This window comes from Phasianus colchicus, chromosome 3 (assembly GCF_987193195.1).
Source record: "Phasianus colchicus chromosome 3, bPhaCol1.hap1.1, whole genome shotgun sequence".
Taxonomy (NCBI): Eukaryota; Metazoa; Chordata; class Aves; order Galliformes; family Phasianidae; genus Phasianus; species Phasianus colchicus.
The window spans coordinates 85032456-85058335 of record NC_143438.1 but is presented as its reverse complement, the minus strand read 5'-3'; the positions used below and the strand labels follow the sequence as shown (position 1 = coordinate 85058335).

General features: G+C 43.7%; 1 protein-coding gene and 1 non-coding gene across 22 annotated transcripts in view; one reads left to right on the top strand and one right to left on the bottom strand.

Annotated features, from left to right (window-relative positions):
• LOC116227747 (uncharacterized) overlaps positions 1-25880 on the bottom strand; it is a 130597-nt gene that overhangs the window by 84465 nt on the left and 20252 nt on the right. For 16 of the 21 annotated variants that reach the window (XR_016465341.1, XR_016465333.1, XR_016465335.1 and 13 more), the window contains 2 exons: positions 18879-19109; positions 6442-6809 (listed from right to left, as the gene is read on the bottom strand). Coding sequence is in view for 3 of the 21 variants with exons in the window: in XM_090137985.1 (XP_089994111.1) it covers positions 6442-6614 (173 nt within the window). In the remaining 18 variants the exon portion in view is untranslated. Of the gene's footprint in view, positions 1-4; positions 1791-6441; positions 6810-18878; positions 19110-25880 lie in introns of those variants that run through there. The other 5 variants (XR_016465337.1, XR_016465339.1, XR_016465346.1 and 2 more) reach the window with 4 other exon arrangements.
• TRNAS-GCU (transfer RNA serine (anticodon GCU)) lies at positions 1544-1625 on the top strand. Its single transcript has one exon. It is a non-coding gene; the product is annotated as a tRNA-Ser (tRNA).

Sequence of the window (25880 nt, the reverse complement as noted above, 5' to 3'; positions counted from 1 at the left end):
AAAAACAAACAAAAAAAAAAAAAAAAAAGAAGAAGAAAAAAGAAAAAACACATCTTTCCATCTGACATAAATATTGGAACTGAGCACTTTGTGCTCAAGAAGTTAAAAATAGGATATAATATCAGGTCTATGCACTGCATCTTTTATCAAAGCCTTTTATGAACATCAAACCGGCTTTGCTGCTCTCTTTTATACTTCCCTGCCATCACTCACAATTCATAAAAGGGGACTACAGAGATACAAAGGCTACGGCACTTCCCAGCGCTGTCACTGGCATCCAGGGACAAAAACAGCTTTTGCTCAAAGCTTTGAAATCTAAGAGCAATTTTATGATGTAGTGTCAGTTTTAGCACAAGAGATGAATAATAGATATGCAAAATATAATAATACTTTTGCAAGTAAACAATGCTTTGCAGTGTCAAACCTCTTCAGAAGCCCTGTCAGGCTGCTCAGAGGGATCGGCGCTGAAATCACAGTAACACGGCAGCAAAGCGAATGCTGTTAGAATAAACATGTTCAGCCAACAAACACGGCTTCTGAAGGGCATGGCACGTCCAAATCCCAGCTGTGTCCTCCAGATATACACATCCAGATCCCCTATAAAAAGGGGAGGTAATGGAGATTAACAAGATGAACCAGAAACTCTTCAGACATAAACTTGATGTTGACCCTGCCATCCCTCGGTTGAGCCACGATAAATCAGAACCTCCTCCCTATCTGTACAATGAGCAGAGCTACACTCACCTATACTCAAGATATGAGCACTAATTAACTTAAGCACAAGGAAAAAATACACGCTTCAAAGATGGCAGCTGCTAGAATATTCAAGACTTATCCCCAGTTAATTTGTTACAAAGATACCTGGATATGGAGCAAAATCCCTATGCAAAACAGAGCAAACCTGAGAAAGCCTTTCAGCTATGCGGCATCCTTTTCACGGAAGACAAACAGCATAACTTGCAGTCACCATTATTTTTTCTGCCCCACACTGTAACGGTTATGAATTCCAAGGGTGGAAGTGATAAACCTGTGATAAAACAAATTCCAGTGGACTCGGAGCATTGCCCTAACCAAAAAAGAATTTCCTCCTTAGTCATCCGGCAGCAGAGTAAGCCAGCTCCCACACGAATTACAGAAGAGTAGAAAAAAATGCTTATCTGGGAGATTACTTTTTTTCCCAGTGCCTTGTTATTTCATTTAGAAGCAGGGCACAGTTCAAACAAAAACCACCTGATGCTGATGTGAACTGCTCAGCATGAGATAAAACTGTGCAGGGATCACAGCAAGAGGAGTTTCTCCCTGCAAGGAGAACAAGCCATGGTGCCAGCAGGACGGGTGGTGGCACATCCCCAACTCCTTCCAGTCAACTTCTCCCGACCTCTAGGGATCCTCAGCTGACATCCTCCTACATGTTCACATGTAGTCAGGAGGATTCTTCCTCAAAGCACAGCCTGAGAGCAACACCAGAGCTGTGACTCCTACCCAGCACATCGTGCCACAACATTTACATTTTTGCAATAAACACAAGGAGACAGACAAGGCAGACGAGGTGGCCGAGTGGTTAAGGCGATGGACTGCTAATCCATTGTGCTCTGCACGCGTGGGTTCGAATCCCATCCTCGTCGGCAGGTGAAAATTTTCTCCCCTCTCGTTTCTGTCCTTGTGAGGTCCCACCTGGAGTACTGCGCCCACATCAGGTCTGGGGGCCGCAGAACAAGAAAGGCACGGAGCTGTTGGAGTGAGTCCAATGGAAGGGCACAAAGACGATCAGAGGGCTGGAACCATCTCTCCTATGGAATGAAGAAAGGCTGAGGGATCTGGGCTTGTTCCGTCTGGAGAATAGAAGGCTCCTGGGAGACTTCACTGTGGCCTTCAGGTGCCTTGAAGGGAAGTTGTAAGTAGGAGACTAGAAGGGGAAGTCTTACTTTTCTGGTAGTGAGAGGACAAGGGGGGAACAGCTTTAAACTGAGAGGGGAGATTTAGATTAAATGTTAGGAGTAAATTCTTTACTCACAGGGCAGTGAGGCAGTGGCACAGGCAACTGTGGACGCCTCATCCTTGGAGGATTTCAAGCCAGGTTGGATGGGGCCCTGGGCAGCCTGAGCTGGTGAGGGGTTGCCAGCCCATGGCAGAGGGAAGGAAACTTAAAGCCCATTCAATTCCAACTCCAACCCAAACTTTTCTATGACTCTGTGACTGCAAACACCTCTACTGAAAAGCCCCTCAAGGGCCCCTCAATGCCTCAGGATGCCAGCCAGCTTTGGAGGTTTTACATTTTAGTGGCATGAGGCAGATTTCAAAACAAGCTCCTAAATATTAATCCCCATCAACTGTTCAGCAGATGGGAGCCCAAGAAAAGAGCCTGTCAACACCTATGGCTCTGCAAAACCCAGCAATGCAGTACAAGGGATTCAGTAACCAAGATGTCATCCTTGAATTGCTGGTTCTAGCCATAATGCATCTGCTGGTATTCCACTGTTTCTTCCTGAGGACAATTTGAAGCAGAACAGTGAGTCTGCAAGCAGGCAGCACTTACAGGCATGGCAGGTCAGGAACTGCAAACAGTTATTCATCACAAAAGCAAAAATCACTTTTAAGGAAGAACTATATCCTGAAAGTAACTACTGTGACGGTTTAGTCAATGGAAAACACTGAGCAACATCTTGAAACAATAAACAAAGGACCATTCATCACATACTAATAGGATCATTCCAGACCTTTAAAAAAAAAAAAAAAAGAGGGAAAGACCACCAAAACTACGATTTTGCATAACCCAATGACTGTTCTCCTGCCCAGTGACTTAAGTCTGTGATTAATCAACTTTGCTTAGGCTGGCTCTCACTGCTGCATTTCAAGTCAGTGCTCTCCAAACTGCAGCGCCAGGGTCAGCAGCAGCAGGGTCTGTGAGCAGCATTCATCCCTGCTATATCTTCATTTGAGGTCCCTTCCAACTGAAACCCTTCTCTACGATCCTATGAAATCCTTGCAACAAGGACAAGGAAGGGTAAGATCAAAGCAAAATTTCAACATCAGTATCACCAGTACTTGGTGATCCAAGCAGCATCCTGGAGGAAGAACTGATTTCAAATATTAAGTTGTAAATATTTTTAAAGTGCTAGATAGGCTTTTGGCACCCAAGATAATAAATTTCTAAAAGCACTTGCATTTACTACACCCACCCTCAAAAATCCCATTTGAAAACGAAAGCTAGTTTAAGCCCCAATTCCAGAGAACTGGGGGTAAATTTTAGAAGCAGGAAACCATGAAGCAAGAGACATTATCTGCAGATTAAATCATCTTCCTTTGCTGGGCTTCCACAAAGTCAACTCAGAGAACCATAAAAAAAGTTAAGATTTCAGAAGAAAAACTACACTGTCAAATTTATTTTATAGCTTTGAGCTTTTTTTTTCCTTTAACCAATAAATACTTGCAATTCCTTTATTTTCTGCCAGCTGGAGACAGACTTGAAAACTGCTGCAAATCTGTTGTATCAGTGTTTGTCTGTACTGGGCACCAAAAAATTCCTCTCCAGTGAGTGCGAGGGCTTAGTCATGGCTGGAGCATCCCTGCAATGTGCCAGGGCTGCTTTTTCACTCGCATGTAACCACCAATAATACCGACTTTGCACTGCTGTGACTTTTACAATGCTGTTACAATCTCCAAATCAGCTATGTGCATTTGAATCATACAAACACTTGTACGCCCAAAGACATCACTTTCACAATCAGCTGAAACCTTTTTTTAATTAAAGATCACAGAATCAGAAGGGTTGGAAAAGACCATTAAGATCATCATGTCCAACTGTATACTCAACCCCACCATTCTAATAAACCATGTCCCTACATACCACACCTCCACGTTTCCTGAAAGCCTCCAGAGACAGTATTCCAATTCCTCCCTGGGCAGCCTGTTCCAACGCCTCACCACTCCTTCTGAAAATAAACTTTTCCTAATATCCAACCTGAAATAAAACACATTTTCCTAATATCTAACTTAATACCATGCATCTGTCCACAGACCTACAGGTAGAATGGATCCAGAACAATGCAACACAGAGTAAGCAGCAAGGCCAAGTGAGATGCATCGAGCTGCAGCTGCATCCCAGGTTTGCCAGTCCATGTCACCTGCATGGTGCCAGGCTCCCAGGTGTGAAGGGTATCCGTAGCTGGGACAGGATGGGCAGGACTGAGTTTGCAATGGGCAAAGCAGAACAGAAAGTTTGGGTACATCTACTGCAGCTTGTCTGCAATCCTAGCGGCAATGAAGAACCATGCAATGTACAGCATTGGTGCTACTCTAAATTACCCAGTGATGGACAGGTTTTGTTCCATCTCCAAAGAAACATTTGCAGAAGCACTAAAGGAACTGCATCACAACAGCAAAGCAACCAAGAGCCTGTTTTATGGGGGGAGGCTTGAGCACAAGTACTCCAGAATTGAAGCCCGCACCCTATCTTTTACTGAAGAAAGACAAAGGAACCAGTATACAAGCAGTGATCATACTTACTTTGCTCTTTAAACAAAGAGGAATCCCAGGGAACTCCCTCACATCAAATTACAGAGATGCTGTTCCTGAAAGGCTGAGCAATAAGGCTGGGAGGATACCAATAAATATATCTTGTACATGCACTCTAGGTCTTCTGCAGGTGTTCGTGGCTCTAATTAGGACTTTTTGGCTCCAAGCTCCTACTTATGTACAAAAGATAAAGCTCATGGTGTTATAGCACAATGCTGACAAAGGAGCTTTTTAGATATCAACCATGTTTGCTTAAATAGTAGTTAGAAAGCTCATACTTCCAGTCATCTTTCTTCGGTGCCTTAGAAGTTGTTAGGAGGCAGTTAATAAAACACTGGGAATTTCCACACTTGGAAAATTGCATTCTGTATTCAGAAGGGATAGAAATGGGCTAAACTACTTTCCTGATCAACCCTTGAAGGGCCTTGCCTTGAAAGTTACCTACATACTGCTACACACAATGTTATCACCCTACAAGGGCAGAATGAAACAAACAAAAAAAATTATTAAGTGACTTGACCAGTGGCACAGATGAGGTTACTGGAGGAGCTAGCTACAGGAAATAGATTTTCTAATTCCCTTTCTTCTCTGTCTCAGCCACCAGAGAATGCAGCCATCAGAAGTTCAGAAGATGCGCTTCACCACACAAAAGAAATACAAGTACTCTTCAGCGTATTTTCTACGCCATTTGAGCTAGATTGCAACACGCCAAATGAGCAGGTCAAGTTAAACACTGGATATCCCAGCCCACGGGCATGTCTCTGCCCAAACCCCACAGGCAGCTGGCACTACACAGAACCTTCCATTGACCACCAAGCCTAAGCAATACACACGACCCACTCCACAGACCTGGTACGATGCTTTCACTCCCCACAGTTAAACTACAGTCTCCGTTAGAAGCACAGCAAGCACTCAACTTTCCTGCTAGTCAAAGCAAAGAACCTTTTAATTCTCAGTCTCTGTCTATCTTCTCAATCTGGCTTAAGTATCACATCAAATTCAAGAGACGGTCAACTGATTTTGTTCCCCTGGCTCCATTTCCTTCCTTTAATCTGATGTAAAATTGTGCTTACAAAGCAATAAGATGAAACTTCTAATGCCTCACACATGCTGATGGGAATGCAGAATAGCATTTTCAGCAATTTCCCTTTAGCAGTTCTTTCTTGTATAGTCAAAATAAATAAATCTGGAATCTAGATTCAAAGAGCTAACTTTTTTCTCCATTCCCTATTTTTATTTATTTTTTTTTTAAGAGAAGCATTCTGTTCATCAGCACACTAATAGATTCATCCCCCAACACTTTCAGAGCAACTGTCAAAACTGGGATTTTCACAGCAAACTGACACCCCAGAGACCAACAGAACAATCCAGTTCTAGTATTGAAAAGAAAAAGGCTCAGTCACCTTTACAAAAAACATCTAAGTCATTGTAAATCTTTATAAAAATGTAAATTAGTAATTATCACTGCAATTGCTGAGTTATCTATGTCTACACTGAATACGAGTAATTTTCAAGTTAAAATTTAAAGCCATCTCCTTTTTTTATGTCATCCTCTAAATGATGCCATTCTTCAATAGAAGCACTGTTAAATTAAGATGAGAAAAAATGGATTGAATACTCATATTATCTCCTCTGAAATTACATGGCAAAGCCTGATAAGCAGGTTCACACACAGCCAGTGTCTGCGTGGTGCTGTAAGTACAGCAGTAATTGCTGGGTGGCCAGGGGCAGTGCGGGAGGAATTACTAGGCATTGATGTGAGCATCCCCACCCCTTTGCTAATGAGGAAAAGCCATCTTCAGAGTATGATGCTACAGAGATGGAAAGGCCTTACCTTTAGCAGAGGCTAGTAAGGAAACAGAATGATTCAGTTCCTAAACATCAGGAAAAGAAATTGGGTGGAGAATGAGGAAACCATCTACATACCCAGACACGGCCACTGCTGCACTGCAAAAGCTCAGTGAAAGGGAAAAAATATCCTTCTGCCTTCTGCAATAATTGCTCTGTTCCAAGCAACTGAAAGGGAAGGTATTCCAGTAAGGACGGCAAGTGACTGATTTGCTGTAATCCTCAGAGCAGAGATGTTTCCTTCCCAACATTCAGTGACCCAGGAAAGACAGGGCAAAAAGATGGCAGGAATTTCCAGATGGTTTTGCGGGTGGCTGATGTTCTCCAGAGGATTTTGCAGGTCCATAAATCCCATAATCCTAAAAATCCTTGGAAGCTATGGAAAGGATCACACTGAAAGCTCCTCCCAGCATTACTCCAGATGATTGAAGGCACAGGGCTGGGACCTTTGGAGAGAGGAAAAGGACAGCCATTATACGAGAGCAACCACAAGGAAGTAGAAACCATAGGCTCTTCCCATCTTCTTATTCCCATGCAAACTCTTTTGATTCACTTTTGCACAGAAGGAAGTTTTTAGGTTTGTTTGATTTTTTTTTCCACTATTTTTTTCTCCTTTTCTCATTTGTTTCCCTATTAGCCTGGTTTATTTAAATACAGTGAGCATAGGCCCCATGGCACCACAATCTCCAGAGGCTCACAGGTCCCAAGTGATGTGAAACGAGGAAGACTATAAACCAACAACCAAAACGAAGGTCACCTAACCAACACATCTTTTCAAAACTCTTTTGGCTGGGGAAAGGAGACAGTTTTCTTTCCCCTTTTTTACTTTTTTTTACCCTAATTAGGTGTTTTCTCCAACAGGGAAGAGAAGGCAGTAAAAGGCTGCAAGGAAGCAACTGAGCCAGACTTTCTGCCTTCCTAATTCCAGAGAGAAATGCCCATCCGAAGCACCTCTGGAGTTTGGGTTGAAGTGGAGGAAACAGCCCCACATATCAGCTGGATACGAACCCTGACACCTTGGAAGCACTCAGTTCTCCAGTAGAACAACTTGTGTTTGCACTTCCTACCAACTCAAGTACACCTCCACATTCAAATGAAATAAAAACCTCTCAGCAAAGTGGCTTCAAATGCCCAGGGAATTAGTCATAAAGATTCTAGTTATTTGATGTGCATAAAGCCATCAAAATTTGTTTTGCTTTGTTTTTCCTTTTAAAACCTGATATTACTAACAGTGCTGGGAATCAAGGTGCTTGGATTTTTGTTTGTTATTTTAAGATAGGAAAGCTACCACACAAACTCAGTCAATTTCCAGGCCCGGAAATAATGCTTTGCAAGCAGTGAAAGGAAACTCAAATAACTCCCTGCCCAACATTGCTTTCTAGTTCATCTGTCATAAAAACAGCAGAGAGCAGCTCAGAGCCAAAAGATTTTTTTTGCTTTGTTTTAGCTCTAGCAGAGCAGAAAGGTGATATCATTGTGTACTGCAACCAAGCAAATGAGTAATGAAAGTGCAAGCAAATACATTAAATAGGAAGGCTTAAATAAAAGGTGTTATAATCATTTGTTTTGCTTTGCTAATTGTGTCAATGAAGTCCTATCTTCAACCAGACGAAACATCGTCAGAAATAAAAAATAGAAGGAATAATCAAGTGAATAATTAAAGGTTCAGAATATATCTTTTTTTTTTTTTTTTTTTTTTTTTTTTCTGTTTAAAACTTTGGAGAAACCTATGCTTGTTATAAACAGCATTCCATTCACATCTATTTACATCACATTCAGTATGCAACCTGCCTTCAATCAGACCTTCTTCCTCACTAAGGAAGACAACAGAATCGCCTTCTTGGCTTTGTAAAGACTCAGGATTAACATAACCCAGGCTAACCCGAGTCACAGTTGCCACCAGTAGGACTGATGACAATGTAACTCACTGAAATCTGGTGTCTTCCCATTATATTTAGGCTGCAGACTACAAAATATGTCACTCAAATCAGTGCAAAGCAATTTTAAGTCTTCTCTCAAGTCTTCTAGTTCTTGAAACCAGAAACCTGCATGGTCTCCTTGCTTCTGTGGTATTCCAGTGATGGGTTGGGCTAACAAAATAGCCCCACGTTATGTCCCACCTAAATGACACAAACCTTCAGAGCTTACCAAAACTGTGAGCTGATAAAAAAATCTTAGAAAAGGATGCTATTGCCCCCAAATAACTCCCATCACACTCACCATATAGCAAATCTCAGCCACTCTGATGACTGTACAACACTTAAAATGCCTATAAAAAGTATTTCTCCACTAAAAGAACATTCGCCTGAAACCCTTGAGCTGTTTTTTCTCTAAACTAATTATTTACAAAACATGTGCATGCCAACTGATAAAAATCCATCACTAGTCATCTCTGTGCCAGGAGGAGCAGGGCTTCTGTTCTAACTCACTGTACACACTTTCAACAGGAGATGAGTCAAAGAAACAAAAGGAAGAAAATACAAAAATGATGCTTTTCCTGCTCTTCCTTTTGTCATTATTTGCCTGCAAAGCCAGCTGGGACCTGCCTGAAGCAGGGGTAGGACTAGATGATCCCAAGTGGTCCCTTCCAACCTCAACCTGCACTGAGGGGTTGTCAATCAATTCTGTAATTCTGGGTAGCAGCAGGACCTGAGGCTATGGAGCAGCTATGGGCAGGAAGATCACTTGCTCCATTATGCCCATATAAATATCCACCTTTTTCTAGATGGGCTTTAAGAGTTGGAAGAGCTGATAAACCAATGATACATGTTCATTTTAAGCATATTCTTTTGTGGTATAGCAGACACGGCACTGATGTGCTCAGCACCTTCCCTTCCAGGCTGTGAGAACAGGATACAGGATGTCCCAGCGTGGGATGCAGATGACATTCAAGCTCTTGCACTTGGGACAAAAACCCGAAAAGCCAACTTTTCAGTTAATTTCACTTTGCCCTTAAAATCCTGCATGTATCTGCCCTGCAGACCTCAACTCCAGCTCCAGTGCTTTCCATTCCAGGTTTACAGCAGTCTTCTGCTTCCCTCACAAATTAGACACCTAAGCACTGACAAACACCTGCAGGTCTGGCCCAAAATAACATACAGAAAGTCATGCAGCAGTACACCTACACTGCAAGTGACAGTCCAGCATCTGAGAAACACATTCCTTCTTCTCATCCCTCAATGAATAACAACTCCAGCACTTGATCAGCAGGGCACAGTTCAGCCACCCACACTGGGCAAGCCTGGCTCCAAATAAACACAGCATAGGCTGCAAAATACAGCAGCAGTCAGAGCCCACTGCTCCTTCTCAAGGGCAGCAAGACCAAGTCACATGAGCTGAAGGAAAACAGCAGCGAACAGAGCACTGCAGAGTACCCAAGAGAGCCTCAGATGATTAATAGCCAACTGAAAAAAAAGAAGAAAAAAAGAAGAAAAAAAAAAAAGACTTGCTGCTAATTAAGAAATACAGGGGAAAAGAGAAACGAGTAAGGACTTCCACCTGTTAAATATTTACCATTAAAGGGTCCCAAGTGCAATGTCTGTTTTAAAAAAACAAAGGGTGTTTTTTGTGCCTGTGTTTTTGGTTTAAGGAAAAGACTGTTTTTCCACTTCAGCTTGTTCATTACAACCCAACTATGTGAGCTAAGTGCAGTGAGGGACCTGTAAAACCTCAATATCTGCAGCAGATTACTACAGCAGGAACTTTATTATGGGCACAAGTGCAAGCAGGGCTTTTTTGTCTCTGCTGTTCCTGTCCCATATTCAATGTGCTCCACACTCACCTCTCCAAAACACAGCAAAAGTCCCAAAATGGCCCCTCTTTATTTTCCTATGCAGAAACAAATTTTGTGATGCCCAGTTAAGGAAAAAAAAAAAAAAAAGTCTTTTATGTTTTCCTGCAAATTCTCCATTGCTTTTAAGCAAAAGGTTGCAGATATATTTACTGAGAGGCAGCAGTGCTATGGTGGAGGCTGTGAACCACTGCAGGGCACAGTCTGTCCTCTCTTCTTAACTGGGCCCCTGCTGGGGTCAAGCTCATGTGTTGGCCAAACCCCCCAAGCAGCAGATCCAATTCAGTACAGTGCGTAACTCAGCCACCATGGGGGAATGGATTTCTCTAAGTGTGGTGAGCTCAGTGACAGAAGGAGAAGGAAAGGATCAAGCCGCACTGTCCCTTGCATCAGTGCCCAGCTGGTTAACTGGTTCAACCCATCTCTGAAATCTCTCCCCAGCTGTTATCACCCTGCTCTCACAGAATTTTAGAAGAGGTATAGAATGAACCTGGGGAATGGAGAGCTTCCAGGTCAACAGGGCTTGTGTTTTTCATCAGTGACGCAGTGTACAGTCTGAACTCATTTACTTCAAGGAGTCATGGAAGGACACCAGTGTTTGTCTGAACGTCATATTTACATCCTCATAAAAGAACAATCGAGAAAATCCTAAAAACAAAATACTTCAAATATTCTGTTGTTTGTTTGTTTTCCAAAAAAATAAAGGCTGCTGCTCCCTTTCATTTTCACTCACAAGCACCACGTTCTTAGAGTAACCTGTCTGCTTTTGAAGGTTCACAAGTTTGACCGACTGCCACATCGAGGCAACCTCTAGGGAGAGGGCTTTGGCTCCTCCATCAGAAAATGCAACTATGGTAGGACGTGATTAATATGGGAAGTGCACCTCGCAGGGGCTCCACCAGAACACCTAACTAGCAATGCAAACCAGGAGATAACTTCACTCTGCTCATTAAACCCCAAGAATCAGTCAACTTGCCTGTTGCATCAGTCTGAGATATCCTTGTATGGACTTCCAAAGCCACCATTTGCATTACAGGGTATTGTAGGAAAACGAGGTGAAGACCACAACTAATCATGTCCCATCCTACCACTTTTTGCTCTGGAAAGTAAATTCTGTAGATGCCAACCAAAACAGGTTCAAAGGAGAACAACAAAAACAGGACTATCCTCCAGTGGAGTGGGAACAACCATGTATGCTTTGTTCAATGACAGGGCACTGGATAAAACAAAAAACAGAGCTTCTAAGGACTGATGATTCTTGTGAGGCTTCTCAAGGAAGTGCACTTTTTATACCTAGATGTTCCATGTTAGGTATTATTACACTAAGTCTTCCCCACAACCATTCAGGACTCCTCAAACATGTCCTAGATGTCCATACTTGATGGCTGAGTCTATATCTTGACCCAGCTCTAACTAGTGACTACCATGCATCATTTTTCCAAGATTCAAGAGCACTATTTTCCTCGGTGCAAGCCAGACCTCCAGAAGTCCTTGCCAGCACAGTTCTGTGAGCAGAGTCCTTCTCCAAGAAGACCCTGGCTGAGGGAAACCAGGAGCTATGAATGCTATCGCTGCCTTCAGCTGTATCTTACAGGAGGGACTGTCACCACTGCTTACATTGCTATAGAAGTGCCACATGACAAGCGTAACATTACTGAGTCGGTGTTTATCTTGGTAACCCCACAACTGAGATGGGAATTCATCACTTCTGAAAGGCCTCGGTGAGTGCGCTCTGTGCGCGTTACAAGTGAGCGGGAGGCGATCGCCAGCTGTGACAAAGACCCAAATCAGAGATCAGGCACGATAAAGAGCTCAGCCACACAGAAAAGCCCTTTGAGGCAAACACTGCTAGCGGATGGCCCTCCCGAGCAGCTGACTTCTTCGCTTGCAAAAAAAACAAAAGGCACTTTTTATATCTTGCACGGATGCAATTACTTTGGTGTTTCGCCTATGCCCAGCGGAGTGTGCAGCAGTTGTAATGGGACAAGGACTGTGAGGTGACCACAGTCCCATTCACCAAAGAAGATAAGCTACAGATAAGCTTGAGTGGGAGCCTAATTAGCACACAGGCTCAGCCTTTTTGGCTTTTTAATTCTGTAATTCTTATAATTCCTTACAACAGAATAGACATTTGGTATTTACCCTGGCACTTGCCCAGGTTTCCATCCCTGCCCCTCTGTTGACACCCAAGCGGGCACCGCTTCACCTCCCACACGGCCAGCGGGCTCGAACAAGAGCTCCTTTCTTCCCTCAGGTTCCTTACACAGGCACGTGGCAACAAGGAAACCATCAGCTCCCCAGCCAGCCCATGTCTAGCCCACAAGGCCTGAAAGAGCTCTCAAAGATATAGGATGGAGCTGCTGTTCCATCTCCAGGGTCATGGGGCTGCACCCTGAGCTGCTTCCTGTGGGGCTCCCTCACCAGGCACAGCTGAGGAACCCCAAGAAATTGGAACCCCTCTGCAGCCTCACTTCTTGCTTTGTCTGGCTTGATTCCTGAGAAGCCATCCTGGCTACCCAGAGCTATCTAAAGTTTGCCACCACTTTTTGTTATAATTAATTAATTTATGACTTTTAGTCACAACAACAAAATTAACTATTTTACCAGCAAAAATCACTAAGCCAGCTGCACAAATAATCCTTCTAATCAGTGTACTGTAGTTACTTGTGTTAGACCTATTCTTTGAGTTTTCAGGATTTGTTTTGTTACGTAAAGACTAAAAACATGCTTTGTAATTAATCAAATATGGAAATTCTCATAACTACGTCTTTCTAGGAGCAATGGAGTTGCACAAAAATTATAAAATTGGCTGTGACATTAATTAGATCTCATTAAAAAAAAAGAAAGAAGCAACAGAAGGTACCAACTACTTACTTTTCAAAGGTAAAGCAAACCAACGTGAGGCAGTTCCTTCACAGCTAAAAGTTGGCTTTCATCAACGCATCACTACTACAGACTCGTTTATTTTATATTCCTCTATTAAGTTGGGTTTGAAATTCACGACGTTATACTGCCACTGCTTCAACTCCCAGGAGGCACAGATGTGCCATTTGCTGTGGGTGGTTCTGCTAAGGGCACTGGTGGGACAACGATTCAGCCAGAAACCCCAGTGCTGGCCAAGTCTGATTGCTGCTTCTGCCACACTACACTGATGCAGCTCCAAGTCCACTAGCAGCAAATCGGCTTGTTGGTTCAAGAAGGCTTGAGGGTTGCATTTCTGACTGTGCTGCACTTCTCTAGCACCCTCCAAGCACTACATCCTCCCGGTGGTGCTTTGTGGACCCTTCTCTGCCTGGGTTCAGCTCACCAACCCACAGAGAAACCAAACACTCTTTGCTGGGAGTGTTTTCAGTAGGTGTGCAAGTAAAGCAAACCAGTCAAAAGCAAGGGGATGAGGGCCAAGCAGGAAAATCACTTTTTTTTTTTTAATGACTGTAAATCATCTTCTTCCATGGGTTATGAATTTCACGCGTACTGTTTGTCACCTTTCAAAGCTTAATTCTCAGTGGCTGCCTCCTCCTCTAGTACCTGGATGAGAGAGAGCAATAATTGCCCTCGTTGAGTCCCACACACGTGGCTCGAGGTCCCCGCTCCAGCATGGGTGCACAGCTACACCCCACAGAGCTTGGGAGAAGCTCTCCATGCTGTGGGCTGGCACATCGTCCTGTAGAGGCAACCAAGGTGAAGGTTTCAAAACATCTCTGGGAACAGCAGTCCAGAGATGTTTTGGCAGATTAGGCTCTATCTTCCTGTTACTTTTTTTATCCTCCTGTTTACTAAGGGCACATGTTCAATATTCCGTAAATAATAACAGAAAGTGTTTTCAATCAAACCAAAGCCCATGGAGTACTTTGACTCATTTCAGCAACTGCTGGCAAATCCAAATAAATGCCTACCTGCTAATACAGGCAGCATTAACGCGCAGCACAGTTGAGTTCATGGGCATCAGCTCAGGACCCTCTCGAGGTGAATGAAATTATTATTATTAGGAAAGATTTCATAACAACGTAGGATTAAGCTTCATCCAAACATAGATGCAGTGTTGGTTTAACTAAATCCAGCATGGAAATGTTTTATTTATTGCATAAGTACAGTTCTGCTACAGAGCTATAGCCCAGTGCTCATGCTTCTCCCAGTACCCAAAGGAGAGTCCCTCTTCTGCTTGGAGGAAGAGATGCAAAGATTCCCACCAAGCACTGATGTCCATGCTGTACATGCTGGCAGGACAGCAGGAAGACTCTGGTTCAGCTGGAGGGATGGACACCTTCATGTATGCACAAAACCAACAATATTTCCTGCAACTTAAAGAGGAGATTTATTTTTATGTTTTATTTTAAGACTAATTTTAAGTAATGCACTGCACCTCTTAACTGCTGCTAATAATTAAAATTGTCATGTCACACAGTCCAGGTTCTTCAGTGCCCAATGCCCAAGTTTTCAGAAGAGCTTGCATGCTACTATTGAGAGCAATTCCACCTCTTGGTGTTCAAACTAGAATTATGAGAAAACTAAATAAAAAACAGGTAGGATTACTTTACATTAGCACCTAAAGGCATTAGAGGAATTCCCAGCCACATGCCGTCAGCTCCATGTGAATGCAGCTAACTACTTCATCACCTATAAGGCACGCTCCATGAATCTCAGCAGAACAAAGTCCAAAAGGTTTTTTTCTCTTACCCAGATGACAACGTCCTGCCAGGCACAGGGTTCCTAAGAATACATTTCTCTCATGGCTTTCTGTCTGTTCTTTGTCCTGTTACAGAGGAGAAAGGCACTGTCTACCACAACACCTGTGTGTAAAGTCATGGTTGTGCCATCCCTACTGTGCAGCTACATCTGCTAAGTAGATCTGCCTTCCTTAAGCATAGGGTTTAATTCTTGTCACACAACCTTGCTACGGGGAGTCCCATTGGGGTTTCTCCACTGAATCCGCTGAGTCAGAACTTCACAGTCATAATCAGCTCTATGGACATGGCAGGGAAACAGAAGATCTGTTTTCATGAAGATGGCCATCCTTCATCCAAGAATCCTTCACTAAGAATGGAGAGAGACTATTGCAAGAGGACGTGATCTTAAGTGAAGCAATTCACAGGTCTATGATTCAACCCAAAATACTTGGAAATATTTTCTTCCAAATGTCACTCATTCAAGAAACCCTTTTTGCCAATCCCCTTTCTCATTTGCACACCCCCCTATCAGGGACTATACAGGAGCAAACGTTAGCAGCCTTTCTAGACAGCCTTCCCTGTTTACGTAAGATAACAAATGTATAACTGATAAAGATATTTTTTTCCACATGGCGCATAATCAGACTGTGGGACATATTTAGTGAGAGAAGGTCCCAAGGTTAAAGAAAAAGAAAAGAAGGAAGGAGCAAGTATTTCATCAAGATTCATAATTAAGTGGCATTGTAACAACTGAACTTGATTATTTGGCGCTTACAGGCAAGCATAAAAATAACACTGAATACAGAATATTTAGCTTATTCAGTCACTTCTTAAGAAGATGACACATCTTGCCCTCTTCTGACCCAGCCAATGTGCTCATTTGGGCATCAGGACATCAGATCAGATGTGTCTACAGTACAACAAATGTAAACTTTCACACAGTCACCAGCTCACACTTCTCCAGTCCCCAGAATCCTTCCTATGATCCTGGAGCAGCTCAAGTTGGTGACGAGCAATCCAGCAGCTGCAATATGATGAGCGAGGCTAAGAAAAGCCTAAAAAGTCAAAGGACACAGCCAGGAAAGTGGCAGCACTTGGTCAGCATCACCTTTCACCTACATCTTCCAAACTGCTTTCCTGATAAAAGATTATCTTGGAAAAACAAGGCTGTCACGGCTACTCGTTCCAGCAGGTCCCGAGACCTGCTACACCACGTCCTCATAGGACCCGTCCACACGCTGTCACTGTGTACACATCACTGTACCAAAAAAAGTTCATAGAATCACAGAATGGCTTGGATTGAGAAGGACTTTAAAGCTTATCCAGTCCCAGCCCACTGTTGTGGACAGGGCTGCCCCCCACCAGCTCATGCTGCCCAGGGCCTCATCCAACCTGGCCTTGAACACCGCCAGGGATGGGGCTTCCACAGCTTCTCCAGGCAACCTGTTTCAAGGTACAACAGCTTTGATCATACAAAAAGCACCATAACTAATTTTTTTTTTCTTTCTTTTTTTATTTTTTTTCCCTAATGGGTAAATTGAGATACCAAAGGAAAACAACACAGAACAGGCCTGCAATCATAAGACTGCAAGAAGAATCAGGACTCCTCAGGAATATGCTTTCAAGAAGGGAGTGTAAAGATCCTGGTAGGTATTTGCATTTTTTTCTTACCTCAAAAGCAGCACAGATGAACAAAGTCAATGAAAATGACCTGGAAACCTACGCTGAGAGTTAGAGTGCCGTGGCCTTGATTTTGATCTTGAAATAACCTGGCCTAAGCTCATGAATCATTTTTAATGTTTATTTTTAGGATGATTACCTTCAAACCTTCAGACTTGTCCTTTAAATAGTTTGACACATTTGATACCTTTTCCATTTTTTCCATGAGGCTGAAAATACGATCTGTGAAGTCACATTTATCAAGGGAGACTTGTCCATCAACCATATCTCAGCAAGTACACTTCCAAGGAAAGAGCTGTTTGTTTTACAGCAGATGCAGGCTTTCCCAACACCTACCATAGGAAACGCATCATGCTGATATCCAGATATGCCAAAGCCAGCCTGCTCTTTCCACAGCTATGCTGAAGTTTTAGCCTTGAGTTGACAAAGCCTAATTTAGCTGCTAAGAACTTACTCTCACCAACATGAAAAAGCATTCACCCCCTCAGAGCTACTTTTTTTCAGAGCCATCAACGACAGCCCTTTTGGCTACTCAAGATGGACTTGGATGGTTTGTTGCAGACAAGAAATAAGTATTTGCAGCAATTCTGAGCACACTTTTAGTTTATTTGTGGAGGTCTCCACCAGGTTTGGGAACATGTATAGGCATTGCATATGTGATTCCCATATCAGCACTGTAATCAGCCAGCACCACAGAAAAGAGGGAAATTTCTAGTCCTCTTTTTATCAAAACAGTCACACTAGTAGAGATCTCCATGAATGCAGCCAGGCCAATATGACAGCATCCTATCTTCCTTTCTCTTCATTTGAGTTCAGAGTGGCATAAAGCCATTGGAGGCAGCACATGGAACCAGGACAGCAGGAGTCTGTTCTCTTCTAACCCTAATGCAGCGGAACAGGGAGGCATAAAGAGCCCCACTTGTGGGGCACTGAGGGATTAAAGATCTTGTGATCCTCAACTGCCTTCACATCATCACTTCCTGCCACCCTGCTCCTCATTACGCTTCCCACAGAAACAGACCTCTGGAAAACTGTGAAATTGCCTTCTAAATACAAATCCTCAAGCATCCCTATGGACATAGGCAACCTGGAGGAGCTTATTGTACATCATTATACATGGTTCGGTTCCACCAGTGAAGTCCTATTCATTAGGATGCCCTGAGGCATTCTAGGCATTAATACATTTGCATCACAGCCCTATATATCTACAGGAACCAGGAATAACTCTGAAGAATTTGAACCCTGCAGAGACCATGTGATGAGCCTTCCAGTGAAATTGATGGGCTTTAAACATAGTAACACAGCGATCACCAGACAAGATCAAACCCAACCACTATCCTTGCTCAGCATCTGGTCTCCAGCCTCAGATATTTGGAGAAAAGAGCCGCACACCTAGCAGAAGGAAGCACAGTCCTGTCATTGCCCACTACTGGGCATCAGCATCCACACGTTTAGGTTGGATATCAGGAAAAACTTCTTTACAGAAAGGTTATTAAGCACTGGAATAGGCTCCCCAGGGAGGTGGCTGAATCACCATCCCTGGATGTGTTTAAAAACCGTTTGGATGCTGTGCTCGGGGACATGATTTAGCAGAGGGTTGTTAGAGTTAGGGTAGTTTGGTTAGGTCATGGTTGGACTCAATGATCTTTAAGGTCTTTTCCAATCTGAGTGATTCTATGATTCTAAGACCTGCTGCCCTATCAAGATTAAATTAACAGGTTAAACTAATTCACCAGCTGCGACTTGTAGCAGCTGAGGAACTGACACAGTTCCCCTTCTGCCTCTGAGAGGGACCACCGCAGCCTACAGGAAGCAGAGCAGACACAGCAATGACAACATCTACCACGGCAGTTGCATCGCCAGGAGACCACCTGCCACAACCCTTACAGGTCCATGTAACCACAGGGTCACTAATTAAACCAACTATGTGTTTTTATGAAGATATATTCATGTATAATCTCACAGACAGCTTTCTTACTGTGGGTTTGCCCCATCAGACCTATTCTGACACTCACATCTGGGTGTAATTTCATGTCTGGCAGTAGAGGAAGGTGCTGGTCTCCTAGCACAAATGAGTTCAAGTCAGATAACTCAGGTATTTGCTACTCACTATTCTTCACTTCATTACTCTTCCCAAAAAACAGTACAAACTACTATTAGTAACCCTTTTCAGGTGACTTTAATATGATGCAGTTGCAGTGCATGATAACATCTGAGCTGATTCACATGATGTTTCCCATTCCCACGTGTCCCAGAACAAACTCCAGGAGAAGAGCAACACAGTAGCTGTGTCCACAAGTGCTTCAGCCACCCTGGCTGAACCTCCCGCAGGTCAAAACCTTGTGCATTACATCACTGGGGTTACATATCACACTGACCTCAACTGCACTGCAGACTCCCTTCGTCAGTGGCTCAGGTGTTGGCCTTACAGAGACGAGTTCCCACAGTCATCTCGTATGCATAGAGCTTCATAAAGGCAAAGTCACTCATGCTGGGAAGTAGCAAGGCACGAGCACATTCTGCACTCTAGTAAACAGAGTGCATGTGGTTCCAGTGACTCACCACAGTAGAGCACCAGCTCTTGAGAATGGTTGTTCCCACTGCCAAGACTGAGAAATAAAAAAAAAAAAGTTGGATGAGGAAATGAGGGGGGGAAAGAAAATAAAACCCACATCACATCGTGGCTCATTTATTGTTTCAAACAGCTGCAGCAGAAAGTCTGCTTTTGTTTTTGCTGGCTTTTCTCTTTTTTTTTTCTTCCCTTCCACACAAATGAAACAAAGCATGGAAAGCAAAGGCTCTGCCAGCATCAGTTCTGCACTGACAGTTCATTCCTAATGGCTAGCTTCCCTGCTCATTGCAGAGCAATAGAAATAGATGACATTTAAGGGCCTCTTCCAACTTAAGCTATTCTATGATTCTATGAGATGGGCCTCAAATTATAACCACCAAAAGTACAGATGAGTAGGTAAATTTCTTCCAGAGATAGAGCCCTTACTTACAACAGAGTGCACCTCAATTTCAAGCTGCTTTGCTGCAAAAAGTAACTCAACTATCTACAGCATGGAGTTGTTACTGACTTCATCACATCGGTAGTAGGAGCTGCAATCAACCCACAGTGCCGAGGGGGCCCTTGGAAATCAGGTGAACCATGGCACTGCCTAAAACCTTCAGAGTTTCACTTCAGCTCCTGAAATCCCCGTTAAAAAGATGCAAATTCTTTAAACAAATAACTGAAGCACCTGCCAGTTTGAAGAAAACTGTAAGTAGAAATTTCATCTTAGTAGCAGAAAGTCTATTACATCACAAACATCACAATTTACAGCAACTGTATCTTCTTAGTCATCAATATGAAGATTAAAACCAAAAATAGATATACCATCATATTAAATGTACTTTTTATATCCCTATATTGCCAAACAATCCTGGTAAAAAATGCTCAAATACAAAAAAAGAAACATTTTCAATTGTTGTTTCTTCTAAGAACTCCACACTTCTTCAAAGACACTGAGCTTAGGGCTTAGTTCCAGCAATGGAGGAAGATCAGTTTGAGTTAAGGCCTAAACTAAACACTAGAAATGTCACTCTGCAGGTAGACTAGGATCAACCCCCTCATTTCTCCAAGCGTAAGGCTTTAGCGAGAAGAAGACTCAATACTACATTCCTATGACTCACATCACCAAATGCTGGGAAGAGACAACCAGAGACATCAGCTCAGTAGGTCTTCACAGTCTACATGATACTGACAACTGTTGGAGAACGAAGTATTTCTGGTAGATTTAGAGAAGGTGTAAAGGTGTACCAGTAACAGCAGAACACTGTAAGATATTAAGCTCCACCTGGGAGCCTATGTTCAAGAAGGATGAATATAAACAGAACCCATCAGAGGTGCGAGGAGGGAATGACAAGTCCTTCTTACAAGGGAGATGAGAGCTGCCAGTGTTTAAGCTGCATGGCTCTGAGGAGACAAGACTGCTCTCCTTACCACACAAACAGCAATTACAGACGATACTTTCACAAGGCCAAATGAGTACAAGCTGGCTATGAACAACTTCAGGTTGGAGCAAAAAGCTTTCCAGCTACACTCAGCTCTGGATGTTTTCCAGCAGAAGAGGAGCAGGTGGCCCAACCAGCCTTAAGATTCAGCTTGATATATTAATTGGTGAGATTATACCCTTTGGCTGCTTAAGAAGGAAGGAGTCTTCAAGATCCCAGTAGCATTCAGCACTCATGTTCCTCTGCTCATTGGTAACACCTCTTAATTGGCTTTTTCTTATTCTCTCTCACCTACATGCCACACCTATTACAACCATCCACTGTGATGGGAACTCATTTTGGACATTTCATGGGAAATTCCAGTAACTCGCATCTTTAAAGGACTACTGTAGAGAAAAGAAGTATAATACACCTTATTTTGCAGGTGCAGCAATGAAGACAGGAGGAATCTGTTTCTGCAGTAAAAGAAATCTGAGCATTGTGCTGTATATGTAGAATTAACAGGAATTACACAGCAAGCTCAAACTACCAGCAAGGACAAAATCACAGTGACAGACAGTGCCACATTATCCCACTCTTCTATGCACAGACCCCAAATGAACAAAGCTTTTAAATGAGCCTGACTTTTGTCAACCAAGCAGGGCTCCACCGCTCCCATCTATCGCTGCTCCTCCTGCGCAGGCTACAATGAACCCAGTATAATTTCCTCCCAGTTAATGCATGTAAGAGCAGGGTTGTTCCTACCACTGCCAGTGTCTCCATTCCACTATCCAGCAGACCCCCGACACAGCAGACAGTTCTGTTTCTTATCCGCCAAATACTTCTATCTTCTATTTTACTATGTCTTGGGAGATTACTGCTCAGCGCTCATTTAAGCCATTTATTTTCAAAGGCACTCAGATTATTTGCCTGTACCTCTGATATATTTCCAGCTTTCAGATCTGTATGTTTAGATAAAAAATAACTTTTCAAGTCCAACATTCAGAGTTCAGCCTTTCAGCTGCAGATTTTCAATGAGTAAATCTCAATTAAGCCAGTAAATGCGGCTGCTGCCTTGCCAATGCGTGACACCATTTCCTTCTGGACATCCCCTGTGGCTTAGATACAACTACCAGGATATGTGAATTGATTCATTTCTCGTATTCCATTGCCTTTTAGCACAATGCCTGATTTGGGTGCTGCGAGGGTTTTCATGAGATCAGTGGGTTTGGACCAGATAGGACACCCCCAGCTCTCTGTGGGGCTGGGAAATCTGTGCTAACATTTTTGCTGAGCGGTCCCACAGTGCTCAGTGACGTGGGGACCCTTTTTGCCCTCAGGATCTCTGCCAAGCAAACAGGAAAGCCTGGCTGTATGCAGACAGGGCTGCAGCATGGGCTGAAATAAATCCCATTGGCACTGAGGATACAGAGAAATGACTGAGCACAGGCAAAACCTCGGCCCCCGTGGACCACAGGAGCAACTAAATGGTGACAAATAATGAGCCATCCCACAAAAGAACAAACAAACAGACAAAAAAACAAACAAACAGGAAGCATCCCCGAAAATGTTCCAGCCACAGAACCATTATTGTCTGATCTTTTAATCCAGATTGAGGCAGCACCTGAGTTTACTCCCATACGACAAGCCTGAGCCGAGGCAGGTCTTGCTGAGCATCATTAGGCTGTCCTGAGTGTTGACAGCTGGGTGCCAATTTCCTGGAAGAGTTCCACCTTCAGCAAAACCTCATCTTGTCCTCCTCAGCCAAAGCCTCCCCACCCTCCTAGGCAGAAACTATGGCCGCTGAAAGCCCCAGGCTGCTGCAGATTACTTAATGTTTGGACAAACATTCGAAAGCAAGGAGCCTTGTGAAAGCACTGAGAATTATGCAAATACAAAGCCAACAGGAAGCATTGGCATTTTATACAAGTTTGCCCTCATTCTATCAAAGCCTCGCAGCGATAACGTATTTCTCCCCAAGAAAAGCTGCTGGAATCATTTCACCTGTTTTAATGCACTCATATTTAGACATTTCTACATACCAAGAGAGCATGAATTAAATCAGTATCTCCATTTCATTTTGATTTAGTGTAATGAGGGGGGAGATTTTCACAAGGGGAATCCATATCTCATTTCAGACCTTTGGCCAGACTCAACTGGATGGATATTTATTCTTTACTGTCCCTGCCTGTTCCTTTTGCTATCACCCTATCATCACAGATGGGACCAGCTTCAGAAGCATAGTTGGCTTACACAAGCTGAGATAAGAGACTGAAGGCAGAAATCAAGCATTCTTCTATTCTAAGACTTAATTTCCTCCTTGTAAGTCCTACACAGAGAAGGGGAAAAAACGATATCCAGGACTTAAAATTCCCCATCCTCATACCCAAAGGCCCATTAGCTCCTTTTCACAGACAAGAAACCAAAATATCTCACATTTTCCATGGCTTGATCTATACTTAATGTTTATTAGCAGCCTGTAAAATTATGAACAGAAAACTGAAATAAATTTAGAGATGCATCTCAAAAATACACTCACAGCCCTAATCACACTGGCAACATGTGAGTGAACAGGCTAATAGATAGAGGCTGGGGAGGAAGAGAGGAAGGAAACAGAAAATTCTTTTTGCTGCAGGAGTTTACTGCTATCTGGGAATGAGGTTGGGCTGCCCCAGCAGAAGAGCTGTGTGCAGCACAGAGTGGCCTGCAGAGCCACAGTGACATCAGCACTGTGAGCACATGAGCAGCAGCAGACCAACCCCCCCAGCTTTTCATTCACACTTCTCAACTCTCCACATACTTCAACAATGAAGTCTCCCAAAAAAATGCTGCTTTCCTACAGTCAGGTAGCAAACGCAGCCAGGGAACTGATTTGGCTAAAAAAAATAACCTGGCACAAGACAGAAAAAAAAAAAAAAAAAACACCTAGAACATCTATGAACTTCATAGCAAGTGTTATCACTCCATCAGAGCAGCTTTAGGTGTATAAGGGGCAGTGAAACTTGGAGCTGGTACCAGGAACACCTGGCTGCCACTGCTGAACCCAGATGCTGCCAGCTTTTCTCTGGGGATAACATTTATCCTACTGCCATTATCTTTAACAGTGAAAAATTAAGAACACCACAGGGCAAAAACAACAGTTCCAGTTTTGGGCCCTCACTATGAGAAACACATCAAGGTCCTGGAGCTTGTCCGGAGATGGGCAGTGAAGCTGTAAAGGGTCTGAGACACAGATCTTGTGGGAGTGGCTGAGGGAGCTGAGATTGTTCAGCCTAGAGAAGAGGAGGCTCAGGGGAGACCTTATCACTCTCTACAACTCCCTCAAAGGAGGTTGTGGTGAAGTGGGGGCCAGCCTCTTCTCCCCTTTAACAGCAATAGAACTATAGGGAATGGTCTCAAGTTGCACCACAGAAAGTTCAGGTTGAGTAATAGGAAAAATTTCTTCTCTGAAAGAGTGGTTGGACATTGGAACAGCTGCCCAGGGAGGTGGTTGAGTCACCATCCCCAGAGGTGTTCAAGAAAAGAGTGGATGTGGCACTGCACAACATGGCTTAGTGGGCATGATGGGGATGGGTTGATGGTTGGACAGGTTGACCTTAGTGGTCTTTTCCAGCCCTAACGATTCCATGATATCATAGCACAACACTCTGCTTACAAAAATTTAAACCACTGCACCTGCTTCCTCTGTCTCTGTATGTATGTATGTATACAAGCATGCACGATCGTGCACAGGTTTTCAGTTCTGTGCATGAACCTTCAAGCAATGCAAGTACACTAAAATTTTTTTAAGCACATACAAGGTCTAAAGCAGCAGCACATATTGGTAATATAACATAATTAATGTCACGTACTTACTTCATCCAGGAAATTAATCTAATCAGCTAAAATAACACGACAACCAGAACTTGGCACCAAAAGCAGAAGCTGCCATGCGGGGCAAACCAGCTCTGCCACCCACCACGGAACCATTTAACCCCAAAACAACCTCCTGGGGGACATCTCACACAGCGAGCAGCACTGGTCCCAGGGATTGGCTCAGTACTGAATTTCTGGCCCTGTTCAAGGAAAGAAAAAGGTTTTGGCTTTTTCTTTAAATTTTTCTGTACATCTTTTGGGGAGGGAAGTCAAAGTGAGTTTAACAGTGTTGGATTCACAGTCCAAATTTAAAAGCACAATGAGAGTTGGTTTTCCTAACAAAACGCCAAAACTCTATAAAAATATCAATATTTGAATTTCTATTGGGTTTTAGACTTGGGCAGCTGTAGGAACATCTCTAGGAAAGTGACAGCTAGCTTATGTCAGTGCATTTACATTGCTGAGCCATGGGAGCTGAGTGGCCATAAACCAATAAGTCACACTAAGGAGCTTTAGAACAGGTGCTGGTTACCAAAACAGAGTATTTTAAGTCGCCCCTCTCACTGCCCAGCAGTGACAGAGGTGCAGGACTGCTGCCCTGGCCTTTGAGGCTGTGGGCAGATGGCTGGGGTCACCCAACTGGGACATATCACAGAGCTGAGTACTGCTGTGGGGAGACAGGGCTGCATTCTTCCCTGATGAAACAGCAGAGAAAGGGCTCATGTTGCTTCTCCGCACATAAGTGCAGGAACAAAAAAACAAAGCAAATCCGTTCTGTAGTATTAGTGATTATGACTCAGACTTTTACTCCCCCCCAAGCTGTGATTCATTCACTTCAGCCACACAGCTCAGAGACACAGACTCAGAGCAGCCTCATGATTTCAGGCGCCCCCGCAAACAGTGGAGGGGGGGCTTTTTGCTATCTTTCTAATTAACTCTCTTCTGCAGTCAATGGTTAAGAATGCTTGTCTCCCCCCCTCCCACCTCCACTCAGCTCCTGGGTGCTGGGCCGGAGGAGCTGAGCGCCGCACGCTGGGGCCACGTGTCTGCAGATGCTCTGTGCCCAGGAACTCGTCACAGCCTCGTGCGAGCCGCGTGACCAACATAAACACACACAGCCCTGCAACCGGCCCGCTGGTGAGGGGGGGAGCACGTTCAAAGAGAGACAAACAGGAGGTTACTCTAGGCCAAAGGGATGGCTGGCAGCACAAAGATTCATGGGAGGCACAGGGAAAACATCAGGATGGGGATGCAGCTTCAGAGAGGTGGCAGACATTGGTCAGTGACTGGCAGCATCCCATACAGCAGTGGGACACGTAGGGCTGGGGACAATCCTGTGGTGCCTTTAGCCCTGCCTACTGTGCCATACCCATGGGCTGAGCTGTGCAGGGACAGATATCCCCACACTCACCATCATGTACTCCATCACTCCATCTCTTCTAGCAGCATGCTTGCAAGGCAGAAACTGTGGTTGTTTCTGTTTTGTTTTTTTTTAATTTCCATCCACTGCAGTACACCTGGTGATCCTACTCTCCTCTGCCCTGGTGAGG